Raw genomic sequence first — 24101 nt, forward strand, 5'->3', positions numbered from 1 at the left:
GGGTGGGGTCGTCCCATTTGTTAAGCATTGCACTTTTCTAGCTTCAGTAGGGCAGTCACAATGTAGCTTCCTCGCAGTCTCCTGGCAGCCGCAGATGTCGCATGAATTGGCTGTCAGCCTCTTCAATGCGAAATGAATATGCATCCGGGAACGCCACCCCGAACCACACGTGATACAGCTCGAGGTATCCCTGGTGAAATACGGAGTTGCAGCCGATGATCCAGGTTGCGGAGATGTGTGTCGGTGAAATGGCGCCGAGGAAGTGTTCGCCAGTATTTACAGAATTTAGATGACTGCAATTTGATGGATGAATATGCCTTTTCTCGCGAGTATCGTATCATACGGAGATAAGTCCGGCCATGAGCTTCCGATAAAAGGCTTCGTGTAAGACTGAAGACGCGCAATAGACGGAGCGGAGAAGCATATCGGTTGCATTAGTCAGGCTCCTTCGCAGCGCTCGCACCGCGGCTTTGAGACGGAGCGTCGGCGTTCTTGGGCGACTCGCAACCGGTGGTTGTGCGCCGACACTCTCGGAGCGCCGGCGGCGTGGGCAAGTGTGCGACGTTGCACGCGCGGGCCACCTCCCGAAAATAGAAGGCCTGCCGGCCCGCTTAGTGTGCAGCGCTTGGGCCAAGACGAGGATGCAGGGATGCATACGCACTCTCCGCAGGGATTCTTCTTCGTGGTGTATACTCGTTAAAGTGTAGTGATCTAACTGTACTATGAATGCATATTGAAATCTAAAGTGGCATGCACAAGACTATGTACGTGCTTGCGCGTGCATGTTTGAAAGAGGGAGAGAGAAACCCCAGTTTCCATATGGCGCCAGCGCCTGTAGTGACGTCACAGGCAAGTTCACGGTCTTTGCGTGCGTCTCGGTTGCGCTGGATCGCTTAGCGAAGACGACAGGAAGCGACTCGAACGAAGAGGGGACTCATCTATTTTTGAGCTCTGGAGAAGGGTGGGCGTGCAACGTAACTATAGGGAAAGCCAGCGCAAACTATAAATGAGCGAAAAGAAGAAGCTGGTAGCACGGGTGCTGTGTCTGTGCTTCCCGTTGCACTTCTATCTTCTTCCACCAAAAGCGGAAGCGAAACACATGCGCTGCTTCGTGTGCATCCCCACTGCGGCAAGCTGACGGCGATGCAGTGCAGGAGCCGTGCTATTCATCAGGCTATACTTGACCCAATGGTTGGTGACTTAGCCGGCATGCAGCGGAGGGAGAGAAAGGCAAGGAAAAGGCATGGAGGTTAACCAGAGATTATCTCCGGTTGGCTACACTGTACTGAGGGAGGGGGAATGGGATCTGATAGATGAGTTAAGAATAAGAAAACACACACATACGCACACACACGCGCACGCACGCGCACGCGCGCACGCGCACACACAAACACGCGCGCACGCACGCACGCACGCACGCACGCGCACACACTACAGAACTCCGCGGCAGCCGCTATGGAGGCACTGATGCGTTATTTAAAAGGCACCGGACTGTGTGACAAGTTGTGACTGCACACTGTGTGACGCAGAATGTATTATAGTGAGACGTTGACGCTGTGTGACGCTATATATATGTAACGCCACCGCAGACTGTGTGACAGTGCCCTCATGCAGCGCAGCCGACTCGAATACTGACATAGATCTCTCTCATTTCAAAGTTGCGGACGGCATCGGCTAAGTTCAACGTCGGTGGTCAATTTGAGTCGGAAAACGGCCAACTGTTTTGTTCATGAACTACGACAAATAACTTCGCAAACGGAGGGTTGGGGAGGTTGCTAAGGTCCAGCTGATAGCGGCGTCTTCTTCAGGACTGTTCCTCGCTAGGTTCTGGCGTCGCCGCAACGTTCGTGCGGCGCAGGCGAAGCGTTTCCAAATTATAACCTTGGTTGCATGCTACGCTTTGCTTACATTTATTTATTTGTTTATTTATTTATTTATTTATTTATTTATTTATTTATTTATTTAGTTAAGATCGGTTTAACACGTTGGCGACTCTTCTTGCCATCTATTTTGCGACTCGTATGATGCTCGGGCACGCAGGTTTGCTGGAATTCTTCGCCGTTGACCTGCCTCGCCCACACGCCGCTCAAAGCAGGGAGGAAGAGGTGAGGCTGGGTGAGAACTACGCCAGTGGCTTGTTTGTTTGTTTTGCTTGCTTCGGTCCAAAGTGAAGTTAGCCTCAAGTTAAACTTGCCCGTTTCCCACGGTTTAGTGCGAGAGCGCTTCGATTCTTCGCCGAGCCGCCAATGCTACAAATGCAGGCAAACCTGAAACGTTAAAGAAAAAGAAACATTCCAGCTGTTTTCTACTCGTTCGCGTTCGTATTTGCGTCGATGGTACCGGGCACAGACAGCTACAAGCGAATTCCAGAAAAAATACACCGCGATCGGTGTACACTTTGCGTGGCTTTCATAGATTGTAAATAAAGAAGTATGCATTTGCGTAACTCTTCATTACATATACAATTGTTAAGGAATGTACGCTACACTTATGTCGTGCTGCGAGAACGCGCAAACCACCGCGTTGCCGCAGCTGGTCGCGAATGGTCGGCACCGCCTCTCGACGCCACTCGCGCACGCGCATGCACGGCCGCCATCTTGGTGGCGTCTCCGGCGGGCACGGCCTCGGGCCACAAACGAGCCAGTTCGCTAATCATGACCAAGCAGCACGGCTGTCGAACACGGCGTGCCGTGCGCGTCACTCTGCCTCGCGCCCGCTGTGACAAAAAGCGGCGCGTCACGCCGGTTCAGGGCGCCGCCGCAGGCAAAAAAGCGTGACGGCCGGCGGACTGTGTCGCGGGCGGACGGGCCGCGTCCCAGAGCGCGCGCGACGCCGGTTGAACCGTGGCTGCACAACGTTCGTTCCTCAACAACGCTCAGCCGTTGTTAAAATGACGAGCTTCTGATAATCGAAATAATCATTTGAATTACGACTTCTCACCCTTATTTGGCCCTGCTAGAGAAAATTCTTATTCAAGTTCTAAGCTTTCTCTTACAGGCTGTATGCTTATGCTCGTGTTATACACAAAATTATCAAGCATTGCGTTGCAAATGTCTTTTGTCCTCATTCTGTTAGCTGTCTGAAATATCTCTATGCTGCGCATTTAGTTCTGCCGTTGAGCTTACTGCTTTATTAGAAGCCTCCTTTCTACAATATTTTGTTATACGTCGTTACCGAACTACGTCGATGTAATAGCACGAATAAACGCCTGCCGAAGCCTACGGTGATGTCTGCCACTTTTCTACCATTTTTATTGAAACCTGTGACGAAGCCTTGCGCAGAGAGAAAAGAAAAGAGCAAAAAACAAATAAGCAGTTGTGGTACGATGAATTCTGAAGCCACGTGAATCGGTGCACCAGCTCGTCACGAAGAGCTAATGTTGCTCTCGCTCCAAAACTTAGGCACAGGGGTTGGTTTCAAAAGTAAACGAACAGGCTGCAGCTACTGCAGCGTCTATGGCCATGCGTTAAACATTAACGTCAAACGCGAGTAGCACTGCTTACGCAAATTGTGGCACTTAACTTCACCAAATTTACGTAACAAAATGTGGTTCGCAAAATTACTCAGTCTGACATAAAACACGCTATGTAAGCTAAGTGACGACGTAGCACTGCTACGAATCCAGCATCACGGTTGACACGGCGCGCACCGCAGATCAAACAGGGTTGAAACAGGCCGTTTATTGAAGTGGAAAGAAGACGCGTTTAATCGCATACGCCCGCATCGCTTCCAGAATTACCCAATGCTGAGCGAAGTTCACAAGCATTGCGAAGCCCGTCGTTTCTCACCAGTTGAAGCAGAGTTGCGTGCAGCCACCGGTCCCCGTGCCAGTTAACGCTTGCTGGCATAGAGCTGCGTCCCCTTATCGACGCGCTCTGAGCTTTGTTCCGTGTACAAATGCGAAGAATGACGCCTCCTTCGTAGCTGTCCACTTAATCGAACCAATGCTTGATCATGCGCTTACCGTGCGCTAATTGCCGTGTTCTCCGGCCTCGTTTCTTTTCCCGTTCGCGTATAAGTTGCGTGCACAGACTCGCATATGTCTCGCTGCGTCTAAGGAAGCTACGGCCGCCCACAATAGAGAGCTTTAGGTTAGGGGACGCAAGCGGCTTGCGTCCCCTTATCTAAAGCTCTCCAATGGCTGCGCTTCGCGCAGTGCTCCCGAATAGCAAGCGTTAACACCAACGCTACAGCATCCGCGCCATACCTTAAGCACCTGTCAACATACTGGAATTCAAGTATTTCATGTGTTGGACGGAGCTTATCGTAACGTTGTCTCCCGTTTCGTAAGACACATTTCGTTTTTAGCGACTCGTTTTTTTCTTTTTCAGCTACTTCGACAGTTCCCGTGCTAAGCCACTCGCTGCGACGCCACGCCACGAGCGCGCCTCCCGCCGGGTTGGGTGCTCACCACCGGCCGTGTCCCGGGATGTGGACAGGCTGCCCGCACACTACGAAATGGTTCATATTGTGGGCAGCAAGCTCTACATGCAATTCGTGAAGAAGGAGCGCACGCATTTATTTAAGTACACCGTGCCCTATGGCGACTCGCGCGGTTAAAGAGGAACAGTTCACTCCCCGCCGACATGCCGCGTGGTGAGCCGGCTCTCGGTCCGCAGCAACGCGGCGTGACCGGCACGCGTCTTGCCCAGCAGCGGTGACCGCGGTGGTGGAACGCCCTCCAGCAGGACGCGCGCGGTAACCAAAAACCCTCGGCTGGCGACGCCGTGCCCGGCGTGGCTGACTCAGTGGCCCGCTTCCTAAACGGGTGCGCGCCAAGGGGAGGCGGCGAGGGGGCCGCGCACACTCCCGGCGACGACGCTGCGCCGCCCCTGCGGCAGCGCGACCGAAACGCCGGTGCGAGGACGATGGGCGAGAAGTCGCGTTGTTCCCCGCTTCCCACTCGATATGCTCTAGGCCGACAACTAGCGGGACGTCGGTGAGGTTGCACAGCTAGAGAGACAATAGAGAGTTTTGGAATAGGGACCCCAATAGTTTGGGGCCCCAAAGAGCTTTGCGGATGTTAGCGTTGGGGCACGCAAGTGTGAAGAGTTTTGGAATAGGGTTTTACGTTTGCGGATAGCGTATCGCGCTGACAGCGCTACTACGGCGTCAAGGAAAAGCTATTAGAAATAATTAAATAAAATATACCATTTCATGACAGGAATAGCAATTTTGACGCTTTATTCGGGTGTACTTACAAGTTAGAGGTTATTCTGTAAGCAGCAAACAATTATATACGCTTAGTTTTGAGCAAACGAACTTTACGTGCCTTCACCAGCCTAACCTCCCGTACACGAGCCTCCGTTGAGTGCCGTGCATGGGTCTTTAGATGCTGTACTTTCTTGAAGTGCGCCAAGAAAAGAATCAGTATGATGAAAGCAAGGCACAATGCTGCCCGTGTTGCTAAGAAAAAAATACTGCTCAGTGGAAAGAAAAGAGGAGCTGTCACAGCTCTCTTACGTCTAATCAGGACACACGGTTCTGCGGCATCACAATTTTTTCTTTCACTTCTAGACATCGTATATGCGAAGGTGAATCGAATTGCATCCTGGGGTCTTACGTGCGAAAACCACAGTTTGATTATGAAGCGCGCCGCAGTGGGGGGCTCCGGATTAATTTTGACCACCAGAGGATCTTTAGCGTGCCCCCAGTGCACAGGGACACGGGCGTTTTAGAGCGCTAACACTACTACTCCAGACACAAAGCCCGAAAACGCATGGGTCCGTAAATCTGACCTTCAAGTTCAGCCAAGGTCAAACTAGGACTTAGCCTGCCACTACCGGCGGCTGCTGCATACGCCGCGTGGGCGCCCGTACCTCGAAAGCGATCTGCGACGTGGACAAAGTGCGCCGCGTGCTGGTAGCTTTGTATGCGCTGTGCTTTTAGTTCGCGTTATAGCGAGACGCAACATGAAGGTCAATTCGCTCGCTGCTGCTGCCGTGCCGAGCAGCGTCTGCGTCCTTTCCCAAAGCAAGCAAAACCGTTCTGTTGCTCGACAAACTTGGATTAACCGCGTTCAACCACGGCTTTTTTTTTTTGCATTTCGCCCCCGTGGAAATGCGGCCCCCGCGGCTGGGATTTGATCCCACGACCTCGTGCTTTAGCGCAACACCATAGCCGCTACGCCACCGCGGCGGGTTGTGCGAAGGCGGATTCCTCCCACGCGTCATAAGCCATGAAACACCTTTCAGCTAGCAGTACTGAAAGTTTATCATTATCACTCGTGCATTAGGAAAGTTGCTCTTCCGTATGGAGTTCATATGCTTTCAAATAGCTTATAGAGCTGGCGTTTGGCCTATAGGGCAATCATTCGTCTGAAAACAGTCTTTGTTGCTGCCGCTGGTATAAACAAGATAGAACACAGTGAATGAGTTTTCTCAAAAAGCCGATAACTCAATGATAGATTGATGAGAGCGTTAATCTAAAACGCAAGATGCCTTTGATTGTGTTGTTTCTATTGTTTATATTTTACTCTAAGCGACGTAGAAGATGCTAAGGTAGCTATGAAAATATCGTACATAGCTGACATCCTGCGCGCTACGTGAGGCTATAGGCGTGCAAAATACGAGAAGACTAGGGTGCAATGGACATAAAAGAAAAAGGCAGTACCTTATAATGACCGGATTTCAACGCAAGTTTTTCATCGCCGAGTTAAAGTCACAGGGTGACCCAGAATCCCTGGAGGGTCGAAAGCGTAGAAATGATTTATGCGACGCTGATGGGAATAAGGTTCGCCACGACGAAGCACCACGATCAGTTCGAAGGCACGTGCCTGCCCTCGGCGGAATCGTTGTTGTTCGCGGACTGTACGTTCGCAGGCGCCGCGACGCGTTGTCCCCGGTTTCTTGCAGGCAAAATAACGGCTGCGTGTGATCGAAATGAAATGTCGAGGCAGCAGATAAAATCGAAATGTGTATCTTAGTAAAGAAAGTAACACATTCCGGTGTGCAGAACTAAAAAATAAAGCGCGGGTACTTCGCCTTTCAACTTCTTCCTTCGTCGTTCTTATTTCTCACAATGTTCTTTTATTTATTTATTTATTTATTTATTTATTTATTTATTTATTTATTTATTTATTTATTTATTTCAAGTCGCTGAACTGTGCTTTCTAACGAGTTGCAGAAAATAGCGTCTCTTCCTCTTCACAATTTCTCTCTCCTTCATTTTTTCTTTGCCGGATTACGCATTTCATACAAAGCTGCACTTCCATCGCACGCTTCGATTATCTTACATTCAAACCGAGCAATGTCTCGGTAAGTTTATCTGGAACCAGAACACGAGCGCAAGGCCTTCCGCATAAGAACGTGACTGATGTCGACGAGACGCAACAAAACCACGTTGGAACTTTCTTCCGTGGGAAACGGACGACGGTGTAGAGGATAGCATGGAAGGGCAAAGCTCCTTCACAACGACGCATTCTCACATATTTGCACGACTGCGATCGCACCTTCAAAGTTGAACGGACACCTATGGATCGGATCCTGCGATCTGAGCAACAACTATATCACTGCGCACGTTTATGTCAGGTCGCGGGTGCGGCCCCCTCCCGACAACCTTGCGTTGCTGCTGCACTGTCCAGGCGGCGAAAACCCGCTCCATCGATTGGGTGGCGCGTGTCGCGTGGCTCGTGCGCGTGGCAGCCTTTGAGGGATCGGGCGCAGCTGCTCGCTCCGCGGGTGCACGCGCGCGCGGCCGATTTTCGCACGATCGCAACAACACAGAAGCGAAGCTTTGCTTGCATCGAATGCAGCTCGTGTACATATAGGCACCGGTGAGATGCCCAAGTGCGCGGTCAAATTCTAAAAATAGTGGGATTTTACCTGCCAAAAGCACGATTGTGATTGTGAGGCACGCCGTAGTGGGGAGCTCGAGTCACTTCAGCATGCGCCAAAGAGGGTGAAGGCGAAAGCCTGCGCGCTCAAGAGACCTTCACTAAATTATTGGCATTCTCATCCGAATGCGTTGTTACTTCTTATTACTTGATTTCGCCCACCGAAGGTCGTGGGTTCGAGTGCCTGAATTAACTCCATCTTAATTCGGCATTTTTTTGGCATGACGAGCGGTATCGGAGCCAGCCGTGGAAACGCGCGGGCAGTGGCATGTGCGCGTGTCTGCGCGAGGCGAGCTCACGTGACTTCCTGTGCCGCACGCCGCGTTATTGGGGGTGCGGACCACTTAAGGCTCTCGCCTTAACAATTTGGACCACCTGCGGTTTTTATAAGGTGCATCTAAATCTAAGTACACGGGTGTTTTCACATTTCGCCCCCATAGAAATGCGGCCGCCTTGATCGGAATTCCATCCCGTTCGGTTAGCAGCCCAACACCATGGCCACTAAGCAACCACGGCGAGTGTGGTGAAATTCTAAAGGCCGTAATTAATTACTCAAGTTACGATGAACTTCAGTAGAACTGGCGGCTGCAGGCGGATAGCTTTATCAGTGTCACCACAGGGTATGTAATTGTAAACTATAGCTTCAGTGACATCTGCGAAAGCAGTAGCGAAATAATGCATTGACGATCCTTCTGGAATTCTGCCTTCTTTTTAACAGCTTGCTCTACGGCATATGTGAGTATTTAAATGAGAGCCTGGGTGCCCCCCTCGTGTAATAAATTGAAATATATTGCCCGGAGTTCTTTGCTTCCTGCTAACGGCGCACACTTGATGCATGCCTGAGTTCGTACATATCTACATAAGCTTTTATCAGAGGGCGCACACTTGGGTCGCTTGTTAAGATAGTAAGGTTCGAATCTTTTGTCACGTGAGGTAATCGCAGCAGCGCACAACACCTTTGTTGATTGAGGAGGGCAACAAGGTCATAATGAATTACTGTTCTGGCTGAACCAACACTTTCTTCATTGGAAGCCCTGTTCTTGTCCCCACTGTCGTCTCCGTGGCACACTGCTGTGTTGCACAAGAGAGCATCTGTGATCACGAGAAATGTGCGCGCTTATGGTTGTACAGGTCGCGCTATATACGGGGAAAGTTTCCCCGTAGCGCGACCTGCTAATCGAACGGGATGGAATTCCGATCAAAGCGGCCGAATTTCTATGGCGGCGAAATGTGAAAACAGCCGTGTACTTAGATTTCCCGCGCGGTCAGTCATATGAGAGGTGCGCTCAGGTTCGGAACAGGCTTCGGAACGTCGAAGCGCGTGTCGCTGTACTGCGTTCTCGTGGCCGCCTTGCGAGCTCCGGTCATTTCTTCCACGTGGTGGCGGTGCTGGGTTGTTGCAACAGGCTGTTGGACTGCGCGTCATCTCTTTTGCCTTCCATGGCGAAGCCGCGATTCAGATTAAGTGCGGCGTACCATGTTCACTCCAGAGCTTGCGCTTCATCATGTTCCGATGAAAATGAGAGTGATTAGAGCGAACTGTCACAACGAATCGGAAGGAGGTGTTAGTGGTGTCGAGTTTAATATGTGGATAGTGTTGAATATGTGCGGTATAATTAAGCGAGTTGTAGGAAACTGCCGAGGTTCTGCAACTGTATTTTGGAGCATGGAATATTCCGCAGGACGCTTTTTCGGATGTATCGGGCATTCCAATAAAAAGCTTCGTAGAAAGCGTGTTTCTGGAGGAATACTCAAGAAAAAAAAAAGATAGGTTGTAAGTAAGGACACCGTAGGACATCATCAAGTTTGGGCAAATTAGTGTACTTATATATACTTGTAAAGAGACTGAAGCTTTCTTAAGTTTTCGAGCTACAGGTGCATCAAGGTAAAACGTCATGGAAACGGAACGTGTTCTCGGAGAAACATGCTGGGGAAATTCTAAACTTCGTAGCTGCATTGCGAACGCCGTAGGGATTTTCCGACGGGCTGTCGTAGCCTTTAAAATGCTCTATCGTGCAGAGAATTACATTTTTGAATAGCACTAAGCAAATAGCTCGGCATTTTGCCTTTAAACCTTGCAAACGTTGACAGGAGACATGCTTAGAATCACCCGTTAAAGGTAAAGCGTTAATTGCAAGCGGTTGCACATTCAACGCTGCCGGCGGAGACGGTCAATAAGAGGGTGCACGAGGACTGTGCAACAGTTCCGCAGGGACGCGACACGCCTAAAGGAAACACTTTGGTGCTTAACAAGGAGCATGCCGTGGCCTCTGCTTCTGATAATCCAGTTTTTTTTTCTGCAATATTGGTTGCGACTCTGCAACTTCGCAGCACTAGTGTGCCGTGGTGTATTCGCTATTGTTTGTTTGTGCTTCTCTGCAATTTTTCGCCGAAATCCCGTTATAGACACAGTGTTAACCGAAGCGTTATCTTTAGGGACAGTAAGGAAAACACAAATGAAACTGGCTGTGGAAACTATTAAAGACGGCTGGAAGGATCACAGGCAAAGAAGAAATAACATGCAATAAAGCGACATTCTGCAGCGAAGAATGTAGTTTGAAGTATAAAGTATATTTTAATGTTTAAATGCAATGAAAGAATTTAAATAAATAGCTCGGTGGCATATGCCCTTCCTTAATTGGGGTGCTCATATCACTGGTGTCCTCGTTGTCGTGTTGTTTTTTTCATATCCCTATATATTCTGTATTTTCGTTGCCAAAAGCACCAGTCTAATTATTTCTTGTAATGATGTGGCCTGTACACGTGTTGAATTGATTGTTGTAATATACTTTAATATGATATGACAGTCCTATTTGGACCCTCTTGTGGTCTGCAGTGCGTACAAAATAAAAATTTTAAAATAATCGTCATCACCGAGCGAGCACGAGGCTTAGAACGACAGAAAGCTGAGCTAATTGGTAAGGATTCATTATGCAAAATAGAAGTGAAGCGTGCAGACAGGACACAAGAGTAGAGAAGTGGACAACACGAACGTTTGTCTTGTCCACTTCTCTACTCTTGTGTCCTGTCTGCACGCCTCACTTCTAGTGAGCACGAGGCTGCTCATGATGGTCGTTCGCCGTACGAGTGACCCCCCCCCCCCCCCCCTGTAGTGCATATCGTCTGAGTGCACAACGCTGCACCTTTCCCTTCTTTCTCTTTAGGGTAGAGCGTTGTTTTCTTATCTATGATTCTTCCGTTGCCCGAATTCGTGACGCTTCGATATCCGCTGGTAAACAGCAACATCGCCGCTAGAGCGCCCAGTCCCGACAGCCACACGCTGTTGCCGCGGGTATTCTTGGCGGCGCTCCCTTCCATCCTGCGCAGCGGTCCTCTCCGTCACAACTGGGCGCATTCCTCGCGTCCATGGTTTTTGGGTCACAGTAATAAAGACCGGCGTGCGGTCTTGACGTGTGCTTTTCCGCGACACTGCGGTGTGCGGTGGAGCAGCATCCCTCCACGTTTGGGCCTTCGCAGGAAGCAAGGGACAGGACGTTTACAGCCGGCCGGCGGCGCAATGAGATTGTTTCGCTTCAAGGAACCAGAAACACAAGCTGGTCGTAAGCTTTCGTGCAATCAAATTATTGGTGTACGGATCTGTTACAGAACCTGCCTCTCTCTGCTTCCTCCGTTTCATTTTCTGTTCCAAATGGCAAGCTACATTTTTGCATAGCTTGCCTTTTAGATGCATCCTTTGCGGACACTGTTAAAAAGCTCTTCTCTTTCTACTGTATTCAATCGTAAAACTAAGTTGCTGGAAGTTGCATAACAGAATGCGTAGGTGAAAATAAAGAAACAGCACTTGGGCCGACCCCGTGAACATCGCTCGCCCATGGGCCGAGAGTGGGTGCGCTGTGGGGGAGCGAACTGCAAGCGCCGCCTGGTTGTCGGGTCGAGCTCAGCAGTGGCGCAATTACGCAGAAGGCGCGCGATCCCGCGGCAGTGCCACGGTTGACCTTGGGAGCATGCGCCTTCTAATTCTCATCGGAGGTCACCGACAACACACACACATTGCGCATTCAAGTTCTGTTCACTGTTCACGCGCTTAGTCCAGAACTGCTTCAATCCATTTGGTGATTCACTTTGATTTAATATGTATTTCTCGACTGACATGGCCCGACATACAACGGGGTCGCAAAGGAGCAAGCGCCGCTGTGCGTTTCTTACACGCCAAAGAAAAAAAAAAAACGTCGATGCTCGAATCAGAATTGCTCTTTTCGACATACTTCCTTAAGCGTCGTTATTACGTCGCCATCTCCCTCTCGTTTTCCCTGCGCTCAGCAGCTGGCTCGAACCATCCGGCATATCTGTCTCGGCTGCTTCGTTGTCATTTGATTCGCTCTGTATGCCATCGTGATGTGTGCATTTTCGCGTCGATAGTTTTGCGTATCTCGTACACCAGTCAACGTCTTCGATATCCTCGCTAGGCATTCAAGTGACCGCTCGAATCGATTTTTCCCGCCGCTGGCGACCGAGTCGAACCCGCGACGGCGACACGGCGCACGCTGCTCCGCCGCCGCGAAACTTTATAAGGCGCGCCCCGAGCGGCTGAGCTTGAAGCGCCGCCAGAACGGACTCCGACACCGCCCGGCTTCCCCTTCCACCCGGCGCGTCTTCTGGCGTGGCTATTGGGCAACGTGGGCCCGGCGATCGCCGCTGTCTGTGTACGAGCCCGAGAGGCGGGAGAGAAAGAAAGAAAGCAGGGGTGTAACGGCGGCGGTGTAGAGGCGGGTGTGTGCGAGACGAGCTGGCCGCAGAGGAAAGCCAGTGTTAGATTGTTTACCAGACCCCATCGAGATTTTCGGACGGTCGTGTCGCCTTATTTTTAGAGCGACCCGCGCTCGACGGTACAGTTTCGCCGCGTGGCGCCGAGAGGAAAGGCGGCGGCTGCTGGGACGTCGTGCGCGGTGCCCGACTCGGGCCGGTGCTGTGGAACGGTGGCGTTCTCCCAGAATATTTCAGCGCGCACCCTGCGGCGACACGCACTCTTCTCTCGCACGTAAGGCCGCGTTTGACTTGACTGGCGTTGACGTTCTGAAGCTGCGCGTGCGCTTTCAAGGACGTCGGTGGGGTTCTTTGCCGCAAGCCCAAGTCGCAGCACGTGGGAGTATTCTCATTCCACACCGGCCGAAACGCAGCCTCCGTGACTCGCAACCGAACGCGCGCAACCTCACGTTTAGTAGCAGGACGTCATAAGGCTCGGAGACAACGCAGCGGCTGTATGCGACACCAGCACGCCGCGTTTGACTGAATACACCGGCCGATGGCGGGCAAACCTCGGAGGCCCCGTGTAGAATACTGCCGTGAGGCCCGTGGATAACCTGTCCGCTATAGTACCTCGGATCCTTGCGACGGTTGCGCTTGTTACTGTTTTTTTAAGCTGTCGAATTATATCCAGTTGACGGCCGAGAGCTGCACGCAGTGTGCGAGCTGATGAAGGCATCTAGTCGAATGAGAGGGGATGCCGCAGTTCGTGCGCATGCACGCGGAGGCCAGACCTTCTTACGCAGTCGAAATTGTGTACTTATAATTAAACACTGCGAACAACGACGCCGCTGTGCGTAAGGCATGGACGCTATAACGAATTACAAATGTGATGCGAGGTAGCTTCGCGGAAGAAGAAAGTCCGTTGTCGCCTACTGTCAACGTCTGAGGAATTACAGAAAATATAAGCTTCTAAAACGTAAAAGAGGTCAAATGCATATTGTATATTCTCATTTTTCTTTTCAAGATCAATCTACCACGGGGGACTTTAAAGGTCACATTAAAAAAACTGGCTTCATTAACAGGGATGACGTGAGCATAAACGTTATTTATTAAACACAATTTAGAAATGCTATAATGAAGGCTTCGCCAATTTATGTAAACAATTCACGGTCGAAAATTTACTGCACATTCATCTGAAACATGTAACATTTCTGACATCGCAGTTATTGCGTCATGTTAAGTTTTGCCCCACGTCTCTTTTATCCGATGCAATATTCAAGTATTGGTTCTAATGAAGTTCTACCTATAAGCAGCAAGAAGTGCAATACGCACTTTGTGAGGTACACTACTGCGCGCGAACTTAGACGTATCGTCATTTGTTTCTTTACTAACGCTCTTCTTGTTGAAAACAGTCGTTGAAATCCGACGGGCCACAGTAATATGATTCGGTATAATGGCCCACAGTACGAACGAACAATCCACGTTGAGAACTACTCCCAGCCAAGGACCAATGTCACGTATAGCGGGAAGGCAGTACGTGAGAAGGTGTTCAATGCAAATGTTTAAAATAAATTTACGTGCTGTTGTGCAAGGTTTCTAAAGGATCGCATATAGATCTATGAATTAAAAAAATAAAATAAAATAAAATAAAGCTCTTAATAGTCGTTGTACGAGTAGTGCCTACGATTCAACTCTCCATTATGCGTGCACTACTATAGGGTGCCTAGCTTGGATCATCCAGGCATTTTACATGACAACGACAAATCGATGGACTGGGAGCATTCTTTTTGTCTTTTTGCTAAAGCACGGCCACCTTTGTGCATCGTTTTCTAGACTGTAAATACTTAAGTACGCCTGTGCCAATTATGGAGAACAGAACTTGCGGTTCATTTTTGTTCGCGCTAATTTTAACCGTGTAGTTGAACACGCCGCGCTGAGAAGGGAACCAGACACAGAACCAGATTCACCGGAGCAGTGGCCGGGGAGTCCCGCTAACGATGCCGAATGTCGCAGGTTCGACGCCCTGCCAAGTGCAGCGTTTGCAGAACGGCTTCAATCGCGTCGCAGTGGAACTTGGTTAGCAAGCTACCCTGCCACCACCACGGCTTCTACGGCGTGGTAACCGAATACGCACGCACGCACACCCTGCGCTGCTGCCACTCACAGAAGAAGACGGCGAGGTATTCCTCGGTCTGCAGAAGACTCTCGAGCTGCTTGCCGTTCACGTCCTCGATGACGTCGGAGTCGACGGCCTGCTTCGCTTTCTTCGCCCCGCTCGAGTGTCCCGGGAGGAGCAGGAGCAAGAGCGCGAGGCTCAGGAGCACGCGCCCAGCCATCTTCCCGCGCGCGACTGCCGGCCGACCAGCGACGAAGCGCGGGGTCTCGAGTCGCGACGCCAGGTGCCGCCGCCGCCTCGATTCCGTCAGAGCCGCGCTCGCCGACCGTCGCGCCAGCTGTACAGCTCGATTTGAAGTTCTCGTAGTTCAAACAAAGCTACTCTCGTAGCCTTGTTTGGCTCTTATCCCCCGTTTTCGAGGCGGTCGGTGGTATAGCTGGACTTTCAGCGGCGATTCAAAGGCGTCGACACAAAGGCCGCGTTCGTCACCCCAGCGCTAACTATGATATCTCTTTGGGACGCATGTGCTATGTATAGCGCGATAGAAGGCTTGCATGGTGCGCTTGGGAGGGTAGCCCTACCCGCCGAACTCTCCCCATGAGACGGAGGCGGCAGGAGAGGAGGATGACAGTCACGTTCCACGCCGGCGTTCACTCCGATGGAGACCACGAGACATATCCGACGAGTTGGCTTGCACGTATAGCCACCTACATAACCGCTAAGGACGTGCTGGTTAATAACTCTGCTCTATACAAAATGACACAATGAAATAACAAACACTACCTAATATCCTCACTGCAACAAAGCATCATTCCTTTAATAAAACGAACACAGTTTGCAGAGTTCCGCTGTTCACTTTGACAATAATCGTCGATGGTTTCTGCACTTTTTTTTCCTCTAGAATTATGTTGCTTTCAATATCGGCGCGAAGACATCATATGTGTGCGACGCTTCTCTTGCATCGATCAGCACGATGCAAGATTTGGGAAACTGTACGTGGAGTTATACACTCCGGTTTCTCGATGACCATACTGCTGTCTCAAAAAAAGATAAGATGCATTGTAGCCGAGCGTCAGCTTGAGCACTATTCGCAACAACTGTGGAGTTCCCGTTACATTGTTTGCAAATTCAGTACTCAGGCTGCAATGAGGTGTGAAGGGAGCATGCGTTCTTTATTGGCGACGCTGTCGCCTCAGGGGATCTAGCTCGCATATCCTGCCCGCAATCATCATAGCGAATAGACCGTTATAGTGGACTCATGAACTACTACATGCATTTTACTCGCATGTGTTCAGGCAGAACGACAATGCCGTCCAAATGCCGCTGCCAAGAACTGTGGCTGTGAGCTTGCGAAGCAACGTAAAATCCGGAAAACGCGAAGGATTCTGTTATTATCGACCTCTCAAGTGCGAGAAAGATTCAAGCAGGCGTTCCCATGCCGAGATGATTTGTCTCGTCGCAGAAAAGAATGTTAGGATCAGCCTCAATTTCGACCTCTCAAGTGTGAGAAAGATACAAGCGGGCGTTCCCATGTCGAGATGATTTGCCTGGTCCCAGAAAGGAATGTTTGCATCAGTCTCAACTTCGACCTCTCAATTGTGAGAAAAATTCAAGCGGGCGTTCCCATGTCGAGATGATTTGCCTCGTCCCAGAAAGGAATGTTAGGATCAGCCTCAACTTCGACCTCTCAAGTGTGAGAAAGATTCAAGCGGGCGTTCCCATGTCGAGATGATTTGCCTTGTCCCGGAAAGGAATGTTAGGATCAGCCTCAACTTCGACCTCTCAAGTGTGAGAAAGATTCAAGCGGGCGTTCCTATGTCGAGATGATTTGCCTCGTCCCAGAAAGGAATGTTAGGATCAGCCTCAACTTCGACCTCTCAAGTGTGAGAAAGATTCAAGCGGACGTTCCCATGTCGAGGTGATTTGCCTCGTCCCAGAAACGAATGTTAGGATCAGCCTCAACTTCGACCTCTCAAGTGTGAGAAAGATTCAAGCGGGCGTTCCCATGTCGAGGTGATTTGCCTCGTCCCAGAAAGGAATGTTAGGATCAGCCTCAACTTCGACCTCTCAAGTGTGAGAAAGATTCAAGCGGGCGTTCCCATGTCGAGATGATTTGCCTCGTCCCAGAAAGGAATGTTAGGATCAGCCTCAACTTCGACCTCTCAAGTGTGAGAAAGATTCAAGCGGACGTTCCCATGTCGAGGTGATTTGCCTCGTCCCAGGAAGGAATGTTAGGATCAGCCTCAACTTCGACCTCTCAAGTCTGAGAAAGATTCAAGCGGGCGTTCCCATGTCGAGATGATTTGCCTCGTCCCAGAAAGGAATGTTAGGATCAGCCTCAACTTCGACCTCTCAAGTGTGAGAAAGATTCAAGCGGACGTTCCCATGTCGAGGTGATTTGCCTCGTCCCAGAAAGGAATGTTAGGATCAGCCTCAACTTCGACCTCTCAAGTGTGAGAAAGATTCAAGCGGGCGTTCCCATGTCGAGATGATTTGCCTCGTCCCAGAAAGGAATGTTAGGATCAGCCTCAACTTCGACCTCTCAAGTGTGAGAAAGATTCAAGCGGGCGTTCCCATGTCGAGATGATTTGCCTCGTCCCAGAAAGGAATGTTAGGATCAGCCTCAACTTCGACCTCTCAAGTGTGAGAAATAATTCAAGCGGGCGTTCCCATGTCGAGATGATTTGCCTCGTCCCAGAAAGGAATGTTAGGATCAGCCTCAACTTCGACCTCTCAAGTGTGAGAAAAATTCAAGCGGACGTTCCCATGTCGAGGTGATTTGCCTCGTCCCAGAAAGGAATGTTAGGATCAGCCTCAACTTCGACCTCTCAAGTGTGAGAAAGATTCAAGCGGACGTTCCCATGTCGAGGTGATTTGCCTCGTCCCAGAAAGGAATGTTAGGATCAGCCTCAACTTCGACCTCTCAAGTGTGAGAAAGATTCAAGCGGGCGTTCCCATGTCGAGATGATTTGCCTCGTCCCAGAAAGGAATGTTAGGATCAGCCTCAACTTCGACCTCTCAAGTGTGAGAAAGATTCAAGCGGACGTTCCCATGTCGAGGTGATTTGCCTCGTCCCAGAAAGGAATGTTAGGATCAGCCTCAACTTCGACCTCTCAATTGTGAGAAAGATTCAAGCGGGCGTTCCCATGTCGAGATGATTTGCCTCGTCCCAGAAAGGAATGTTAGGATCAGCCTCAACTTCGATCTCTCAAGTGTGAGAAAGATTCAAGCGGGCGTTCCCATGTCGAGATGATTTGCCTCGTCCCAGAAAGGAATGTTAGGATCAGCCTCAACTCCGACCTCTCAAGTGTGAGAAAGATTCAAGCGGACGTTCCCATGTCGAGATGATTTGCCTCGTCCCAGAAAGGAATGTTAGGATCAGCCTCAACTTCGACCTCTCAAGTGTGAGAAAGATTCAAGCGGACGTTCCCATGTCGAGATGATTTGCCTCATCCGAGGAAAGGATGTTATGATCCGCCTGGGCTTCGACCTTTTAAGTGTGGGAAACATTTAAGCGGGCTTTCCCATGTTGAGATAATTGCCCTCTTCCCCGAAAAAGCGTCACACTTTTATGCTCTGTACAGACACAAAGGGAAGGACCATAGTAGAAGACACGAAGGGGAAGAGCTCGTCGACTTCACAACCTGACAAAGGCACTGACAAGTCCACAAATTCCACAGTTCCGAGAAGACATCGACGACCACAAGACCGCGAGGGGTTATTTGAGGCCGTCCTGGCCTCCGTGTTAATTAGAACCCCTCGAGACTCCAATAAGAGTCGCAACCATGTACCAATGAAGCGAATACATCATTTTCAATTTTTTTTTCATTATCACGATGCCTACCTTGGTTGCCGTTTCCTGATTCTTGCGGTGAAGACCCAGCTCACCCGGTCGAGATCATATCAATACAAATTTATACAGACCAAATGCACATGTTAGAATCTATTTGAAGCGAAGGTTTTCTAAAGTAATTATTTAAAGGTTTTAAAATTAAATGCGATGAATACAAATGTCTTTATTTTTGTCCCATGCAACGTGTGATCCCACGCATTGTTTGTTTATATACTCTACATTGTCCGCAAGCTATGGCAAAATGCAAACAGCAGTTAATGTGGATGCACACTGCGAGACGTCGACGCAGTGATGTCACGAGGACGAATGCGATGTTTATTGTTTGCCGAGGAAGGCATGTGTAGCGACAAGTACGACGCGAAAGACAGCGGCAGTCTTTATTCGCCCGCTTCATTCTTGCCTGTGTGGCCTAGCGATCGACGCTCTCGCGGCGTGCCGAGCAAGGCCATTCGGCAAGACAGCAGCAGTGCCGGTGCCGGCAGGACGGGTTCGCACGGAGAGCTTCGCTTAGCTACAGCCCTTGAGGTGCATAGGTTGTTTTTGAAGCGTAGGCATCAAATGGCTCATTGAGCGAAAGAGCGTCTGGAGCAGCGAAACGTCGCCTGAATTCCCGTTTGGCTGCGACGCCGCGTCTTGAGCGCGTCGCTGGCGTCGCGACGGAGCAGCGCGGGCGGAAGCGGCCACCTGCTGCTGCTGTGTTGCAGTCTCTCGTCGCGCAGGACGTCGGTGGCAGGCGGCGCTGGCGCCGAAGGGTACTGCTGCAGCTTGCTGGCTCGGGCAGCACGTACCGCTATGGTGCATTGCTCGCAGTGCTATACTCGAAGGACCTATCAGTGGAGTTCAATGCAACATTAATGCTTTCGCATTCAGAATTCGTAAGAAGTGCTTAGGTGTTCTCAGAATTTTTTTTTTTGGACCTGCGCCTGAGCTGACAGTAGAATAATGGACCAAGTCCGCATATACAGGGTGTCCCAACTATCGTCCATCAAGGTTTAAAAATATGCAAATGCCACGTACCTGGATAGAACCAAGGTAATATTTGCCGTCGCTTGGAAATACTGCGATTATTTTTGCATTCGGTATAATTACATAATTAGTCTTAATTAATTAATCACCTTCTCAAGTATTTTAACTTGATGAAAAGTGTCAATGATAAAACTATACAGCAACATGAAAAACTCCCGATACAACTTTCTGTTGCTGAATACGTGCTACATAAAAGTGTTTTTCCCAACGTGAAAGAATCCCGAAAATACACGCAAAATAGCCGCGCTACTGGCCGCTAGAGACACTTCGCCGGTATATGCATTTGAGAGAGAAAGATAAATTTTAGTGAATCGCTGAAGCGAAATTTTGATCTAGGGCCTGGATTATTTTTAGAGAAATTGCCAGAAATTAGTAGGTTTAAAAAATATAGAGCACGACGTTTACGAATCCGTAACTCTTCACCGATATCACAGTCCTGTAAACTGCACCCGTTAGAGCACCTAAAGCGGACATATATATCTGGTATATAAATTTACACTTCACGCGAATTGATTACAATATCTACATGGGTCTTCCAAAGTCCTACTCACAAATTAGTGGTATGTTTCAGAGAGGTGTATAACACATCAATTTTGTCCGCTTTAGACGTATTATTAGGCGCGGTTTATAGAATCTTGACTTTTTTTTTTCTGCTAAGGTGCAAAGTCTTAAACGTGATAGTGTCGTTTATTAAAATTTAGCAATTTTCTACAGTTCTTAACTAAAAATCTATGGCATAAACATAAACATCTGCATCTTACTGTCATATTCTAGCTTTTTCTTTTAAATGTAGCAAACCTCATCAAATTCGCCGTAGTGGTTGCTGAGAAAAAAAAAAACAAAATCTCCGTTTACATGTACTTAGATAGGAACCCCCGAACTATAGCCTCCTCGTAAAGGAGCACGGCTACTGTTCTACTGCCGTTTGTATCTAGCTGCGCTGTCAATCTGTGTGTCCTTTCTATAATATGTTCATCTGTAACCGCGAAAACAAACGTATGGTGCAGCACCAAACAAATCAGCCGACGTAAATCGCAACATCAGCGGACGCGCACATAGCGCTGGGCACAACGCAGTCGTGGCACTGCGCGGCCGACTGTGTTGACACGTGCACTTGTTTGTCTTTCTCGGGTGACCGATTTTTCACTGTCCAACAAAGGTTAAACGTTATCGCTCAGCGCAGGACGCGCGTGCATGTACCGGAAATTTGTCGAATGTTATCGATGGTTCTACCCGTTGTCTGTTGTCACCGAACCTTATGTAATCTGATTGTATAAGCGACGCGAATTGTGTAGTACTTTCTGGAAGACACGCGGGCACATGCGATTGCACTGGAACCTTCGACGAGTCGTGCACATAAAAGCCGACGCGCTCGAGCCGTAGATCAGATTTCGGCGACCGCCGACTGTGTTCAACGCAATTTTCGTGCTTTGAGTGTAACTTGCTCTTGCGGGCACAGATTAGCCCAAGCCCTGCCGTGGTTGCTCAGTGGCTATGGTGTTGGGCTGCTGATCAGTGGCGTAGCCAGAAATTTTGTTCGGGGGGGGCTACGCCACTGGCCCCATATATATATATATATATATATATATATATATATATATATATATATATATATATATATATATATATATGTATATACATGGGGCCGGTGGCGTAGAGAGAAATTATGTTGTTGCATTTAAAAGACAAAGTTTAATTCTAGTGACTACTGGTTTCAAATTTTTTATTTAGGTGGTCAATTATTTATTAAAAATTGGCCAAATCGAAAATTTTCAGAAAACAAAGCTCTCAAGTTTAAAACTCCGTGACTGAACAATGAAAAATGATATCACAATTCTGTGAATTGCATCTAATAGTACATCTGCAGCGGACAAAATGGATATGTTACACATGAATCTCAAAAAAATTTAGTATTGTGGAAATACGGCTTGTGCAGAACCCTTGTACACAACGTAACCAATTCACGTAAGATACAAATTGACATAGCAAACTTGTCCGCTTTGACTGTTATAATAGATGCCGTTTACAGAACCACAATGTCTGTTATTTATGCATAGCTATTAGTTTGTAAACGTCGTGCTTCTATATTTTCATACTTTCGAATTTTTCAAAATACTTTAAACAACATTCAGGCCCTAAATCTAAGTTGTGTTTCCAACAGAACTAGGATTTAACTTTCTCTCTCAAATGCAACGAATTTCAGTAAAAGCGATTAGCAGGATTATCTAAGAAAAGGGTTTCTGCGTTTTACAAGTATTTGAATAGGCCGCGTCGGATTGGGCCCGAGCTAAAGCTTCCTCTTAAACGATTTGTCAAGGGATCAAATCCATGAATAATAACTGCATTGTCATTGCCAAAGATGCTGCAAACGAATTCTTGAGCGCTACGCACAGTCAAAACAATAAAATATGTATTTTTTCATAAAAGAATGTACTCGTATGTGCCAAAAATATTGCCCAAAATAACGTATATCAATGCTTCCATATTTTTGTCTATTTCAGTAAAGAAAATATCACACGAACTTTAGAACTACATCAGTTCGAAACCAGGAAAGCAGTGCATACCACTGATATGAAAAATTGAAAGGCAATGAACTGAACAAGTTGAGGACAAATATGTTAATGAAACTTTGTCATTCAAGAACTGTGCTTACATTCTTGTATATATGCAATGGCCAGTGAAAAATCTCAATGACGCTGCAATTTGTCTTAATGCATTACGCAGAAGCAGCTGTCACCGGTCGTGTATCGTGAGTAATTGCACCGAAATCAGTCGCAACTGAGGGCACCTATAAAAAGCAGGAATTCTGCAAGATATACGAGGGCAAGTCAAATGAATGTGAGACAACAACGGGGTACTTCTTTTAAAAGTAGTCTTCATGAGAATTTAGACATTTGTCCCATTGACTAACGAGTCGCGTGATTCCCGTCTTATAAAACTCCTCTTGGGTTGCTCCTTCAAAAAGTCTGTATCTGGTTCCCTTGAGCTGTTTTTTCGGTTGCCCCAAAATGTAGAAGTCGCAAGGTGACAGGTCTGAGCTGTATGGGGGATGCTGCAGCGTTTCCCCCTTGAACTTTGCCAGTTTTGTATTAACCACATAAGCGACGTGGGGACAGACATTGTCGTGGAACAAGATGACCCCATTTGTCAGTTTTCCACGTTGTTCGTTCTTGATTGCGACACACTGCCGTTCTGGCGTTTCACAATATCGGAAACAATTGATAGCCTCTCAAGATTTAGCAAATTCTATCAGTAATGGACCCTGACGATCGAAAGAAAAGTCAACAACACCTTTCCAGCGGAAATGATGGCCTTTGCGTTCTTTGGGCGTGGTAAATTCGAATGTTTCCACTGTAAGCTTTGCCGTCGTGTTTCAGGCTCGTAGTAGTGGCACCAAGGTTCGTCCCCGATCACAAATTCAAACATGAAGTCATCATCCTCATTGTGATACCCGATCAGATGAGTCAAGGCAGCGCGAAACTTCTCCGTCTCGTCGCTATGGATCAAAATCTTGGGGATCCATTGCGCACCAAAGAGCCCGATAACCGAGAAGCTCATGAATTAAGGCGTGAACCGAACCGTGACTGATGTTCAGACGGTCTGGCAGTTCATCGATGCTTATCCTCCGTTCTTGTTTCATCAGCTCATGAACTTTTGAAATTGTGTGGGGGGGTGATTGCACGATGGTTTTGGCCCGGTCTTGGAATGTCTTTACAACGTCTTTTAAACCGTTTGCTCCAACGCTTCACAGTGGTCAATGAAATGCCGTGTTCAACGTAAACGGCAGCCATACGGCGATTAATTTCTGTTTCGGAAACACCTTTAGCTGTCAAAAACTTCGCGACACCGAGCTGTTCAACTTTTGAAGTGTCCATTATGTGACGCAACCATATTCAACCCAGTGTATGAGAGCATCAAAGAACATTTATCTTCACACCTGCGTCTCACTTTTGTAAATAAGACATGCCGTTCTCCTACGCGCATGCCTCGCAGATAATGAACCGAACCATTATTGCGCGGTTAGGGTAGGCGCACTTTCATTTGACTCGCCCTCGTACATTAGAAATGCAAAGATACAATGGTATATACAAATGTGAAAATACGGCTTGATAAAGGACAAAAAAGTGTCACTGGAAACATAGTTCACTGCATGTATACACAAAAAATCGCAACAAGATATTTAAGTATACGTATAAGTCTCCAATGAGTAATGTATGTAAGAAAAAGTAACTCTAGGTAATGCGTCAAACAAGGCAAATAAACATGTTGCACAATCATAGATTCACAGAATCCTAGATTCCGCCCCCATTCCATCCACTCCCCCCGATGTATTGCGCGCGACGGAAGGCGGCGCGCTTGCTCCCCGCTTTTCTCCTTTGCGCACACAAGACTGAGCCACCATCGTCGGCTCACCCATTCCACCTCCCCTCCTACGCTTTCACTCGCACATACAGCATGCAGCGCGTGGTCACGATTTTATCACCCTTGGATTTTATACGAAACATGAGGGCGACGGCGACGGCAGGAATGCGCCTGGAGTGTCCATATAATTGCTTTCGCTATAA

General features: G+C 48.6%; 1 protein-coding gene across 3 annotated transcripts in view; it reads right to left on the reverse strand.

Annotated features, from left to right (window-relative positions):
• The window catches only part of hlk (hulk), a 135815-nt gene extending 120904 nt beyond the window's left edge, over positions 1 to 14911 (reverse strand). For 2 of the 3 annotated variants that reach the window (XM_065434514.2, XM_065434512.2), the window contains exon 1: positions 14706 to 14911. In XM_065434514.2, the coding sequence (XP_065290586.2) occupies positions 14706 to 14877 (172 nt within the window). In that variant the 5' untranslated portion in view covers positions 14878 to 14911. The remainder of the gene's footprint in view (positions 1 to 14705) is intronic. The other variant, XM_065434513.2, reaches the window with a different exon arrangement.
• Positions 14912 to 24101: the final 9190 nt, after the last annotated feature.

The sequence above is a fragment of the Dermacentor albipictus genome, chromosome 5 (assembly GCF_038994185.2).
Source record: "Dermacentor albipictus isolate Rhodes 1998 colony chromosome 5, USDA_Dalb.pri_finalv2, whole genome shotgun sequence".
Taxonomy (NCBI): Eukaryota; Metazoa; Arthropoda; class Arachnida; order Ixodida; family Ixodidae; genus Dermacentor; species Dermacentor albipictus.